At 44.3% G+C, this 13,765-nt stretch overlaps 2 protein-coding genes across 2 annotated transcripts in view; both read left to right on the top strand.

Annotated features, from left to right (window-relative positions):
* Window positions 1–7,446, top strand: part of LOC141004043 (uncharacterized) — an 8,084-nt gene extending 638 nt beyond the window's left edge. The window contains exons 2-11 of the mRNA XM_073475539.1: window positions 284–386; window positions 482–567; window positions 1,023–1,123; window positions 1,636–1,706; window positions 2,083–2,190; window positions 2,295–2,365; window positions 2,454–2,571; window positions 2,704–2,868; window positions 3,793–3,888; window positions 4,278–7,446. Coding sequence (XP_073331640.1) covers window positions 284–386; window positions 482–567; window positions 1,023–1,123; window positions 1,636–1,706; window positions 2,083–2,190; window positions 2,295–2,365; window positions 2,454–2,571; window positions 2,704–2,868; window positions 3,793–3,888; window positions 4,278–6,683 — 3,325 coding nt within the window. The 3' untranslated portion in view covers window positions 6,684–7,446. The remainder of the gene's footprint in view (window positions 1–283; window positions 387–481; window positions 568–1,022; window positions 1,124–1,635; window positions 1,707–2,082; window positions 2,191–2,294; window positions 2,366–2,453; window positions 2,572–2,703; window positions 2,869–3,792; window positions 3,889–4,277) is intronic.
* Window positions 7,447–8,415: 969 nt separating this feature from the next.
* LOC141004042 (uncharacterized) lies at window positions 8,416–13,438 on the top strand. Its single transcript, XM_073475538.1, has 3 exons — window positions 8,416–8,660; window positions 10,229–10,881; window positions 13,274–13,438. The coding sequence occupies exons 2-3, from the start codon at window positions 10,276–10,278 to the stop codon at window positions 13,436–13,438; spliced, it is 771 nt and encodes a 256-aa protein (XP_073331639.1). The 5' UTR covers window positions 8,416–8,660; window positions 10,229–10,275.
* The last annotated feature ends 327 nt before the right edge of the window (window positions 13,439–13,765 follow it).

Raw genomic sequence — 13,765 nt, 5'->3', positions numbered from 1 at the left:
ATGATTTTCTGTCTACATCTGAACTTTCCTCACAAGTTACAGACATTAATGATGATATTGTCTTCAGTGTTACCACCTGTATATAACAGGACGGTCTGTGGACGCAGTCGTGATGAAACGTTTTGTTCTGTCTGAACTCAAAAACACAAAGATATTCACTTTAAAACAGAGAACTTCACTCAGTCAGTTGCTTAAAATGATTAATTAACTATCAAACATATGATGCTAATCAATTTAACACTATCGGTGAGTAATCAAGCTGTTAATCGTCTTCCTCCTCCAGGGCCAATCAGGCGATAGTAGACGACATTCACCATGGCAACAGTGAGCCTTACGGGGCGGAGCCTCTGAGAGAGCTGCTGAAACTGCTGCCGGAGACAGAGGAGGTGACACACACGCACACACACACACACACACACACACACACACACACAGTGACATCATCATGTATCTTCTCCTTCATGTGTTTTCTCTCCTGCAGGTGAAGAAGCTGAGGTCGTACCGAGGCGACGTCTCTAAGCTCTCACTGGCCGATTCCTTCGTGTACCTGCTGATCCAGCTCCCCAGGTGAGAGGTCACGCTCACCTTTGACCTTTGACCCTAAAGATATTACCATAGTTTGATTGATTATGTATTTGGTGTCCTGCTCTGTGGCCACCGAGGTCGTCTCTGGTGTTCTGCCTCCTCTCTGGCTTCGTTCAGACGTTGTGATTTCTCAATCTGCTGTTGTCGCGTCGCTCCCTGGAGGGCGAGCAGCCACTGTGTGAAGATAATGAGCATCCTAATAAAGACAAAGACTTAAAAACAGACTGCCGAGGCTCCTCTAACAGAGCAAATGGAGCTTTACGTTGACAGCAGATGGGACGTGAAGCTGGAGGGCTGATGGGAAAACATGTTTTCATCTGGAGACACATTAGTGACTAAACTGTGGTTCACATCATGATCGTTTATTTATTGTTTGACTTGATGACTCCACCTTTGTCCTGAGCTCTCAGACGATTCGTTCATCCCTCTGTCTGCAGTTACTCGGTCCGTATCGAGTCCATGCTGCTGAAGGAGGAGTTTCCTGCGGTGTGCGAGGCCATGAAGCGAGACATGAAGATCCTCCGTGCAGCCACCAAAGGTAAAAACATCAGAGCACAGATCATCTGCAGGACGACGCTGCTGTCAGTCCTGCGTCAGGAAAGTGGTGACAAGAGATTTAGAGTTGTTGTTGTTGTTGTTGTTGTTGTTGTTGTTGTTGTTTGTTTGGTACAAACGACTGATGCAAACTGAGACATCATAAAACCCGAAACACTCACACACACGACACACACTCGCACCTGGACTATTTTTAGCAGTGTGTGTGTGAACTCGATAAAGAACATGCTAACACTTTCACTGACACACACACACACACACACACACACACACACACACACACACACACACACACACACACTCTGCTCCACACAGGGATTTTAGGCTTTCGAATCTTTTTATTGTTCATGAAAATGTTTCTTTTCTGTTTCCACACGATGGTCTGAAGCAGCAGATGTCTGTTTGTCTGTTTGTGTACTGATGCAACTAAAACCTCCTCCTCCTCCTCCTCCTCCTCCTCCTCCTCCTCCTCCTCCTCCTCCTCCTCCTCCTCAGAGTTGATGTGTTGTGAGGAGCTGCATGCTGTTCTCCACCTGGTGCTGCAGGCTGGAAACATCCTCAACGCTGTGAGTGGAAACAAACTGCTTCCATCAATAATTAGACAGAGGACAGAGGACAGAGGAGCACAGGCTGCTCAGCTCAGCCTTTCATTTCCTGACATGTTCACATGTTTGGTATCTTTTGAAACTTTAGGTCCTCTACTGTGATTTTAAATAAAGTTGTGTGTGTTTGAACCATTGCTGGCTGCCTGGTAAGAGTTTAAAATGGCCGAGCTGCAAGCTCAAAAGATTCAGATGAGTAAGAAAACAGCATCAGAACAGTTTATATAAGCTGATTGTGTGTTTAATAAAACCATAATCATATAATAATAGTGTGTGTGTGTGTGTGTGTGTGTGTGTGTGTGTGTGTGTGTGTGTGTGTGTGTGTGTGTGTGTGTTACAGGGAGGTTATGCAGGAAACGCAGTGGGTTTCAAGCTGTCGTCTCTTCTCTCTCTGGCCGACACGAAGGCCAACAAACCGGGCATGAACCTGCTGCACTTTGTCGCTCTGGTCAGTCACCTGTGTGTGTGTGTGTGTGTGTGTGTGTGTGTGTGTGTCCATGACATTGAGTAACGTGTTAAAAAAAACAACAACTTCTTCTTCTTCTCCTTCAGGAAGCTCAGAAGAAAGACGGCAGGCTGTTGGAGTTTCCTGTGAAGCTGAGTCACGTTCAGCCTGCAGCCAGGTCGGACTCCGCGTTCACACGTCAACACTTTAAATCAACACTACATTTCCCATCAGCCCCTGTCTCACCTCCTCTGATCTTTTTTTAGGATCTCCGTGGAGACGTTGGACGCCGAGCTGCAGTGGCTGACGTCTCGCACGCGCTCAGTAGAGGAGAACGTCCAGAGAGACAGGGAGCTGCTGCAGCAACTGGACGACTTCCTGCAGGTGACACACACACACACACACACACACACACACACACACACACACACACACACACACACACACACTAATCAATAAGTCATTTCAGCTGCTGTTTTGAACTAAACATGGTGTTTTGTGTTTGTGTGTTTTCAGCGGGCCACCTCGTCTCTGTGCTCGCTGCGCAGCAGTCGGCAGCAGCTGAAGAAAGAAGGCAGCGAGCTGATCGACTTCTTCTGTGAGGACAGAGAGACGTTCAGGCTGGACGACTGCTTCAGCATCTTCAACACCTTCTGCTGCAGGTTCACCGCTGCTGTCAAGGTAACCGATGATACAACACCGGGCACCAGGCGAAGTGTGAGGATCCAGTACTGATACCACACTGAGAGAATATTCTGTGTGTGTTGTTGTGTGTTTTGTTGTGTTGTGTGTTTTGTTGTGTGTTTTGTTGTGTTGTGTGTTTTGTGTGCATTATTCTCTGTATGTTGTGTGTTATTTTGTGTGTATTGTGATGTGTTTTGTTGTGTTGCATGTGTTGTGTTGTGTGCTTTGTTGTGTTGCATGTGTTTTGTATGGATCTCATGTATGACGTGTGTTTTTTGTGTTGCTTATTCGTTTTGTGTGTTGTTTTGAATTGTGTGTATGTCGTTTGTGTTTTGTTTGTACTGTGTTGTTCTGTGTGTATTATGTTGTGTGTACTGTCTACTGATATACATGACATGTTATTACTACATTATGCATTTTTGTGTAAGCAGCAGTTATTTTTGACTGTTTTATATTATAATCATTATTTTTATTTTGGATTAATCTGCTTGTTATTTTCTTGATTAATCAGTTTATTGTTTGGCGAAAAGTGAGAGATGCTGCCAATTATCCTCAAATTAACACCTTCAGATGTCTCGTTCTGTCTAAACCTCAAAATGTTTCAGTTTACTGTCATCAAGACAAAGAACAGGAGCAATTTGTCATATTTGAGTGACTTAAACCGCTGATATAATAATAATAATCAACTTTATTTATAGGGCACTTTTCTTAACAAGGTTACAACATGCTTCATATTAAAAAACAAACAAACCAGCAAATAAAAAAGCACCACATAAAAGCAACACAGGGATCATGAAACATCAAAGTTTCCTTCACCAGAACCAGGAGCAGCTTCAGAACGCAGGCTTCTGCTGCCACCTGGTGCTCAAAGAGAGAGACGGCAGTTAAATAAAACTCCATCTGGTCTGTTTGTCTCTGCAGGAGAACATGGAGAGGGAGGCGAAGGAGGCAGCTCGTCGACGGCGGATTCAGGAGCTGGAGGAGCAGAAGAGGCACTCCTGGGCCGGCGGTGAGGAGGTAGGAGGACGCTTTTTCATATTAACATTTGTCATAAGTGATAAGATCCATTCAGAGGTGGTCTGGGCCACACTGAAGGACCGTCCACTCAACTAACGTCCTCTGTGAAAGAAGAAAAAGAAGAAGAAGAAGAAGAAAGGCTCTCTTAACCTGCCGATGTGTTTCAACTGATCCAACTATTAAACTAGTAACCACCAGACTCCCTTAACAAATCATAACATTTAACGTTATTGCGTGAGGAGAAACTTAAAAAGGAAAAAGTTTGAAGCAGCTACGACAAATTCTAAATCATTGGTGCTTTCTTGTAAATTCAGCATTAAACAAAAAACTGACACAAATACACACAAACTGCTCGACTAACGAATTACTTCTGTCTGATTCTGTTGTAGGTGGCAGGAGCGTTCGGGTTGCGCTGCAGCAGCGAGACGGACATGTCAGCTGTCATGTCGCGGCACGACGATGCCGGGCTGCTGATGGAGCTCCTCACCCCGAAGTCCCGCCCGCGATCACCCAATCCTCTTGGACGCTCTGGTAGTTTAAGACGCTCCAGGAACTCTCCATCCAGCTCGCCCTCTTTTGCTGCTGACCGCGAGCTGAGCACGCTCCTGGGGATGGCGACCCTCGACCACAAAGTCACCCAGCAGCAAGGAAAAGGAGAGGCAAGGACAGCTTTTTTTTTTGCCTCGCCTGAACCTCAACATAGAAGTCCAGGGATCTCCCCTCAGACTCGACCGCAAAGTCCAAGGGTCAATACATGCAGCTTCTCCCAAAACCAGCAGCCTCAAGCGGGCCAGATGGCTCCGCAAACCCACCTTTCAACTCCCAAGAGTGCACAAAACCATACAACCGCCGCTTACCTCAGCTACGATGCTACCCAGACTCAATTAAACACCATCAACCCCACAAATAAAGTCACAGTCAAACCTACCTCTGATGCAAACCAGCAATACGACCACAACAACAATGGCAACGATCGACTTGCAGACAATCAAACTCAATTTGGTTTGAGGACGGATCTAACTACGGTAAATAATCCTGATTATGTGGCTAGTGACGAGAAGTTTGAACGCAGCGCTGCTACGACAGGAAACATGTCTGTCGTTTTAGAGAAATGTACTCTGGTGCCTGAGCTGAAAGTGTTCGACAAGGTCTTGACGAGCCACGAGGAAGGGACTCGCACCAGTCGCCTCCGTGGGTATCACCAGGATGATGTGGTAGTTACAGATTTGGAAGAAGAGGCAGTCGACAAACACCAAGACAGGACAGCGCAGAATATCTCCGCAGAGAAATCTGATGTGAAGGTTTCTGAGTCAAGCTCACAAAGAGAGGAAGAGGAGGTACGAGAGGAGAAGGTGGTGGTATGGTGTGTGACGGGAGTGTGCGAGGCAGCTGACGAGCTCACAATATCAGACAACGAACATGCACATACTGAGGAGGATCAGTGTAGAAGTGACAATCAGGGAGGAAGCCAGCATTCTTCCTCTGCCTCAGCCAATCGCACGCCTTCAGAACCTCATCCAACCAATGAGAAGCCAGTGCCTGAACCCATCAGCAGCCAACCGGTGCCTGTCTCCCGCTGTGACGATCCATCACATCCTGCCTCCTCGCCCAGGTGGCACCCTGCAGAACCTCCATCAGCCAATGAAGGGCCTTCTCTCACAGCAGGTGCCTCTGAGGAAGCTAAAGAAACAGCCAATCAGGAGGAAGAAGCAAAGGGTTCCACCAATGAGAAGAGAGATGTGGAGACTGTCCCAGAACAATCAACAGATGACAGAAGCAGATGTGAAACTGCTTCCTGTGACACAACCAAGAAAAATACGGAAGATGCTTCTTCCACCGATGGAAAGATCGAACCGGTAACTTCCACCAAGAACCTCCCTACCTCCAGAACTCGATCCGCTGGGATGAAACCCACATCCACAAACAGCGCCTCAGCCGCCAATAAAAGCAAGCCTGTCCGCACCCTCACAAACTCCGAGAACCAGGGCATGAGGCGGGTCGTGCCCATCTCCAGAACCAGCCGAGGTGCTCCATCTCAGGGCAAACGTTCTGAGAAGCCTCCAGGTAACCACCGGGGCTCCTCTAACGGTCTCACCGCCCCCTCCCTCCGACGAGGAGATCGGCCCTCAACCGCTCCTTCATCCCGACGCTCCAGCATCATCAAGATACCCGACCCCAAGGACTCGAAAGACCAGAAGGTTTCAGGTACTCAGACATCTGTCCGAGAGCAGAACCAGGACTTGCAAAGGAAGCCGTCCATCCGTAAGACCTTAATGAAACCCAAACCCCAGCCGGAGGAGAAGATGTGTCGCTCCACACTGAGAGCGCTCACTCAAGGAGGAGGAGGAGGAGGAGGAAGCAGCATCAGTGCTCCCGCAACACCTTTGCACAAAGCCACAACTCCTTCATCATCAGCGCTTCCAAGTTTCGCCCGAAGCACTGCCTCCTCCTCTTTTAGAAGAACCAACACCACCCTCGCTCCTCCTGCTCCTTCCCATCCACCCCAGACTGGCTCCCCGAAATCCTCCCCCAGGACCACCACCACCTCCTCGCCTTTGATCCGAACAGGCTCGTTGAGAGTCTCCTCCACCTCCAGATCCTCAGATCCACTCAACCCGTCCTCCTCCTCTTCCTCCCTGTCGAGGTCTCAGAGCATCAGGGCACCTCCTCGCTCACCTCTCCACGACTCGCTGGTTCCCCCTAAAGGCCACCGGCGGAATGACAGCGGCACCTTCTCGGATAAGTCATCTCACTCAAGGGACTCGGGCAAGTCCACCCGGCCGAGCTGGAGATAACAGAGGATATCTGAGGCTGCATTCCAACATGAAGTCCAAGAATGTTTCTCCCACGCCATTGTTTCTTCACGAGAGGTGGAGTCAGAGGAGACGTCCCAATATGAAGTAAAGACTCCTGTTTATGAAGGAGGAAATTATGCATTCCTGAACAAAAATCTCAAGTTTAGCTGAAGAAATAACGGAGGAAACATTTTTATAAGGAGCACAGACACTGTTTCAGTTGATAGGCTTCATTCCATTTATTTATCTCAGATGCATTTAAATTTAAACCACACGGGCCGCATTCCAAGATAAAGAATAAACTCACAATCATGAGGAAGTTTTCATGACATGACGTTTTGCTTCTTGAGAAAGTAAAACACAATAATTAGTTTTTAAGGGAAATGAAGAAAGGAAGTAAATAAAAGTCGACAAACGTGTAACAATATTTTCTAGCACTGTAATGTTTTATGGTAATTGACGCGACTGAATCGCAGCCGGGTGTTTTCCCGTCTCCTCCTGATTAAAATGACTTTATTTTATGACTTTTTGAATTTTGATTATGCACCTTTAACTTCACTAACCAAGCTGAGGAATCTCTGTACATCTGGCCTGATTCAATTAGAAAATCATATCATTATAATTATTATTGTATTTAAGAAAGAATAGATTGTTAAATCATTGAAAATCATGAAAAAAAATAGAGTGATTAGTTTAGACGAAGAGATCTTTAAAGCATCTCTGATTCAAACCAACAGTGTCTGACTCACTGGGAAAAGTCTGCAGTGCCAAGTTTGTTCATATGAAGATATTTGTATGTTTATGTATCTTTATTTATGTATTATGAAGTTAATATTTGATTTATATCATCTATCTACTAATGAATAAAGTATTATTCATCAAACTCATCAACTGGACTTTGTTTTTCTCAACCAGAGCTCATTCACAAATACTTACAAAAATACTTTATGTTTAGTTTTAAGTACCTAATGTTAGCATGCTAAATTAAGATGGTAACATGATAAACCTTTTACCTACTAAACAGCATGTTAGCATGCTAATGTTTGAAGTTAGCTTGAAGCAGTCAGAAATTTTGTTAAAGTTTTGTTTTGAGAAAAATGACACAAATAAAAACTTAAAAGAAACGTTTTTATTAATAATAATAATAATAATAATAGTAATGATAATAACTATTCACATGCATTATACTTCTTGATATGTTATTGATCAATCAAGCTAACAAAGTTGAGCTCCTAGATCGTGAAAACGGTCGCAAAGTAATACTCGAGTTCGTTTTATAGATGATTGTAATGATTTAAAAAGTTTAAGTAATTTGTTTTTAGCTGCTGTTATTAAAAAAGAAGGCTAAAATCCACCAAACAACACAGAAATGAGCAGAACACAGAAAAAAACTAAGTATTTTGGGGGGTAAAATCAGGTTTTGAAGATTTGAAAACGGTAAGCAAACACTTATACTGTATTTTTTTATTGATTTACCGTTATTTTATGTACTTTTATTACATGTATCGCGAATAAAATGTGTATTATTGTGTTAGGAGTTGCTAATAATAAAGTACCGTAAGTATTAATTCATAAAATAAAACGGCATACCTTTGTTAAAAGTCATAAACCAAAGAAAATAAACAAATAAACTCAAATCAAATGAAGTTTTGTTTAACAACCGCAAAGGCGCGCGTAAACACGGCGCGTGACGTCATCAAGCCGCGCCAAACAAAGCTCCATGTGCAAAGAGCAGAAAACAACGGAGCGGAGAAAGTTTGAGTGTCTGAAGTTTGTGGTGGGAAAAGTACAAAAACACAAAGCTGGGGAGCTGAAGGCGAACACAAAGAAGCTGTGTTGGATTTTAAGCTAAAATATTAAAGAGCCTGTGAGATTTCAGACGAGACGAAGAAGAAATTAAAGAGAAGAAGAAGAAGAAATCCCGGCGTTTAAAGTTTAAAGAGCGGAGGAGCCGGAGGAGAAAGTGTGTTTTTAAAGGTAAATCTGCTTTATTTCACGACCTTTACGTTCAAAGTAAGAATGTTACAGACTGCTAATTATATTCTGTGTTGTACTGAAACAGATTTCTTCTAAATAACACAAAGATAGAGTTAAAAATCCTGAACTGATGCGACAGGAGATGAAACAATACGCGAGTTAAATACTGCAGGAAGTGTTTTAATGTAGACTGTTAACTCTCAGTGATGGAAACAATGTGTAGCTCTTAATAAACAAACAGCTCAGCTAACAGTCGTCACATCGTTCAATTAAACTTTATTTACACACACAATGAATCACACAGAGGCCACTTCAGCACGTGTGACAGGATTTAATCAGAAAAACAAAACAACTGGCAGCTAATGAAAGATGAGAGATTATAAACAATCATCAGCATGTTGTCAGTCCCTCAGCTCCACTTCCTGTCCTCTCATGGAGGTGTCACTGTGTCTCTGATCCTCTCTGTCCTCCTCACATCATGAACCATCTGCCACAGCTGCTCACATCCCTTCAGACTGGACCTGCTGACTTCACGTGTTATTATAAAACTCTCTCTGCTTCCAGCACCTTTAAAGTCGAATAAAAACCCTGTTGCAGGAGCTGAAGAGCCCCGATGCACCGAAACAACCAGACACAGGGACAGTTTCTTCTCACAGTCACGTCGTGTCAATGAACGCTCAAACATCTGCTGTACCACAGTGTTTAAAACACACTGATTTAACATGCACACATCATCCAACATCGTCAGATATGAACCTGCACGGCCGATAAAGACATTTACATACGTCTTTACTCATTTCATGTATGTACAAGTAATTATCACAGTACTGATTCAATATTTATTCATTTGCATTCATTTGTTTACAATTTACAGAAAAGCTTGACTCCCATATAAACCGTGAACGTCGTTGCTTTATGTTTATATTTATAAATACACTTACTTGCATGTGTATAATAGATGTTTTTAGCCGCATGTCCTAAAATTTGTTCTATAAAAAGTCAGATTCCTTGTGAAGTTGGTTCTGATTAAAGTTAAGTCTTCTTGACTTTTATTTTGGCGGGGCCGAGCGAAGGAGGATTTCAATGAAGTGTTTCATCTTTTACAAACAGCTGTGACCTCTGATATCAAAATGGGGTAAACAAGACCCGTCAGTAGTGAACGTGCACAAAACTGCACCAACAAAACCATTTTTCAAGCCTCGCTGATCAATATTCCTTTAATATAAATCATTAAACATGAACAGAGTCGCTCGCAGCTCTGAACCCACTGAGAATTATCACCAAAATGTGCAGCGCCTCAAACGTTTTCAGCCTCCTTCAGCTCTTTGTTTCAGTTTTACGGTACATTAACTGTTCTGGTTCACTCTCTCCTCTTCACAGCCGGAGATTATCTCCCTCAGGGAGGAGGTGGAGGTCAGAAGAGAGAGAGGGACGACACAAGTACGACTCCTGATCAATGATCATCAGCGTAGATGAGCTTCTGTTTGTAGCCATGACGACTCCAGTCGCTGTTGGTTTTATTATTATTCTCACTAACGTGTTGATGTTGATCTCTCGTTTCCTCTCAGGATGCGTCTTTGTGCCTCTGCTGTGTGAAGGACGATAGAGGGAGAAGATGGAGGAAGAGCATCGAGAGAGGAGGGAGGAGGAGGAGGAGGAGGAGGAGGAGGAGGAGATGGAGGAGAGGATAGATGGACAGGAGGAGACAGAAAGAGGAGAGAAGGACAGAACACTACAAACTCCATCCAGGAGGAGAGATGAAGAAGATGAAGAGGAGGAAGAGGAGGAGGAGGAGGAGGAGGAAAAGGAGATCGAATTGATGAAGGCAGGCGCCAAACACAAAGCACGAAATGATCTGATTGGTAGACACACTCCGATCTCCGCCTCCTCCTCCTTCACCTCCTCTCCTCTCCTCTCCAGAGGAAGAGGAGGAGGAGGAGGCGAGGAGGATGGAGAGGAAGATGAGGTCAGAGTCGCCATAGTGACCATCGAGGACGAGTCCTGTCCGTCTGAGCCTTTTGGCACCGCCCACCTGGAGACGGCCAATCAGATCACACGGATAGAAGACGACAAAGAGGAGGAGAAGGAGAAGGAGGATGAGGAGGAGGAGGATGAGAAGGAGAAGGAGGAGGAGGAGGACACCAACAGTGATGGAGGAGAGGAGGAAGAGGAGGAGAGCGCAGAGGTGACGTCACCACCGCTTCACCTGTCACCCGGTCAGGTAGGAACCTTCTACTTCCTGTTACTTTTACTCCATTACATTTGTCTGACGGCTTTAGTTACTTCACACATCAGAATATTTCACACGTGAAGAGTTCGTTTCCTTCTTCTGCTCAATAAACTCTTTAAAAAACATCTTAGATTATCTGGAAAAAGATGAAAACATTAAAAAAAAATGCAGAAAAATGACACGTTCTCATTCTGCATTCAAAGAGCTCGACGCTCTGACGTCCTCTGACAGGATGATGGTGTCAGTGTGTGGATTCAGTCAGCAGGCGGCGCCGTTGCTCACTTTATCTCCTCACTGTGACAGCAGACACACAGCACCTGGCTCAGTCATGCATCATGTGTCTGTGTGGCGTTCAGGTACCAGCCGGTGACATCAGCGTCTCTCTCACTGTGTGTGTGTGTGCGTGTGTGTGTGTGGCATTCAGGTGCCATTGTGTCTCCTGTTTGTCGTCTTTACAAACAAACTGAACACCAGCTGCTGCGTGTGGGAGGTCGAGTGTGTGTGACTGCTGAGAGAAAGTGTGTGTGTTCCTCCGTTGCTGCATCACAGAGGTGATTAAGTAATTATTTCCCCAACAACTTATTGACTTAGTTATTTATAAATGTATGTTGCCTTATTTTTTATTCATTCTTTACATAACAGACTTAAACACACTCCGGGTTTCTATTAAAGACATTATTCTGTTTTATAAATGAGGAACTTAAACATTCACAGATGAGTTAATTAAAAACATCGAAGGATTTTCCTTTAAAAAAAACAAAACAGTGTTCAGATTTATACAGAAATAATCCCTCTCAATCCTGATTTACGACCCTCTGGCAGTGTAAGTAAATGTATTGAGGTTCAGTTTTCAAGTTTTCAAGTTTTTCTGCTCTGGTCTGGGTGGGAAAGTCATTTTCTGGTTAACCCGACTGTAAATTGTTCTGTATGTCTATTCAAAAATACACAGTTTTTCGGGCACTAACAAAGCTGGAAACTGTCCCGACATCTTGTTGAAAATATGCAGCGGCTTCACACTTACAGATGTTGAAACAGTCTGGAGCAGTGGTCTCTGGCTTTGCTGCCTCCTGTTTATCGATCGTCAGTGTCACACTTGAACAAAGGAAAAGATATCGTGTTAAAATGTGTTAAAAGTCTTTTAATCCTGGGAGGTTTGAAGGTACAAGTACACCTCACTAGTCTGAAGTGTTAATTAATTAATTAATTAATCGATGTTTCCCAAAGACGTCGACGTCCTCAAATGTCCTCAGCCCAGAGGAGGAAAGAAACCAGAACATGTTCCTGTTTAATGAGCTGGAATCAGAATTTAGACGATATTTTTCCTTCAAAATTTACCCAACAGATGAATCGATTATCAGAATTGTTGGTTTTAAGAATTAATGAAATGTTGAACAACTAATTGATGAATCGTCGCAGGTCTAGAAGGGTTGTAACAGTAATTAAAGCTGTCAGATAAAAGTAATGGAGTAAAAAGTACGATAGTTCCCTCTGAGATGTTGTTCTTTCAATATTATGGGAAGTAAAGTAACAAATGTCAGCACATTTAAATGAATTAAATACACACACACACACACACACACACAACACACAAGGTGTGTGTGTAGGAATGTGCAGCAGTGACCATTCCTCAGATTCCTCTCACGACTCCATCGGGATCATGGGATATGAAGTCTCCTCCTGTGGGAACTGTTGGCTTCACACACACACACACACACACACACACACACACACACGCACACACACGCACACACACGATGGGAAGCTTGATCATTAATGTAGATGCAGGTCTGCAGTTCTCTCTGTGACCACCAGAGGCAGCGCTGTGGGTTTATTCAATTCAGAGCACATGAGATGATTTGGACATTTGATTTGATGATGGACTGTGTGTGTGTGTGTGTGTGTGTGTGTGTGTGTGTGTGTGTGTGTGTGTGTGTGTGTGTGTGTGTGTGTGTGTGACGTACAGATGGAAAAAACTAGGGCACTAATCTGGTGAGACTGTAATCTAAGAGCATTTTTTTCCAGATTACTACACATATAGGAGATTACACACACAGACACACACACACACACACACACACACACAGACAGACACACACACACAGTTTCACACTGAGTTTATAAGGTCTATCTTTTTTAAACCGGTTCACTGTGAGAGTGGCAACAAATTCAATCTTTTCATAATTCACTCAGATGTAACACACATTCTCTGAAACACATGACCTCTACATGTTGTCGTTCACACACACACACACACACACACACACACACACACACACACACACACACACACACACACTCTGCTCATTCCAGGGTCAGATGACTGGTGTGAATAGAGGCACATTAGAGCTTCTGGTATCTCTGGTATGTGGACTCACTGAGTCAGGAGGAGGACGGACCTGAGAGTGTCGGGACAGTTTCATGTTGGTCTGAAGCTCAGCTCGTCCGAAGCTCAGCTCGTCCGAAGCTCAGCTCGTCCGAAGCTCAGCTCGTCCGAAGCTCGGCTCGTCTGAAGCTCGGCTCGTCCGACCCTGCAGACGTCTCGCTGTAAAGAAACAGTTGGAGTACAGTGAGAATATTTAATGAGCGCATCAGCAAATATTCACATCCTTAATTCACAAACAAACGTCTCATTCATGAGCCTCAGTGTCCCGAAATATATCAAGGAAATGGTTCTGAACACAACATCCAGACTGATGGCAGCAGCGTGGCTCTGTTAGCTCCGTTAGCTCCCTTAAAGCTCGAGAAGACCAGACAGAGGTATTTGTGTGTTAAATCTCATCAGTGTCGCTGAGTGGACAGATAACTGGTTCCAGCACCAGTTGTAGTCTGTGGATCCATCGTTTTGGTCGGGACTTGGACCCGTCCTGATCTTTGG

This window comes from Pagrus major, chromosome 10 (assembly GCF_040436345.1).
Source record: "Pagrus major chromosome 10, Pma_NU_1.0".
Lineage (NCBI taxonomy): Eukaryota > Metazoa > Chordata > Actinopteri > Spariformes > Sparidae > Pagrus > Pagrus major.
Note: the sequence above shows the minus strand (reverse complement) of the source record. Positions and strands in the feature narration are given on the sequence as shown.

What these genes read in the sequence shown, in the direction of transcription:
- LOC141004042 (XM_073475538.1), top strand. Translation starts at nt 10,276, where the DNA reads ATGGAGGAAGAGCATCGAGAGAGGAGGGAGGAGGAGGAGGAGGAGGAG. An exon ending in TTCACCTGTCACCCGGTCAG is followed by an intron (nt 10,882 to 13,273) that starts GTAGGAACCTTC and finishes TCACTGAGTCAG; the next exon opens with GAGGAGGACGGACCTGAGAG.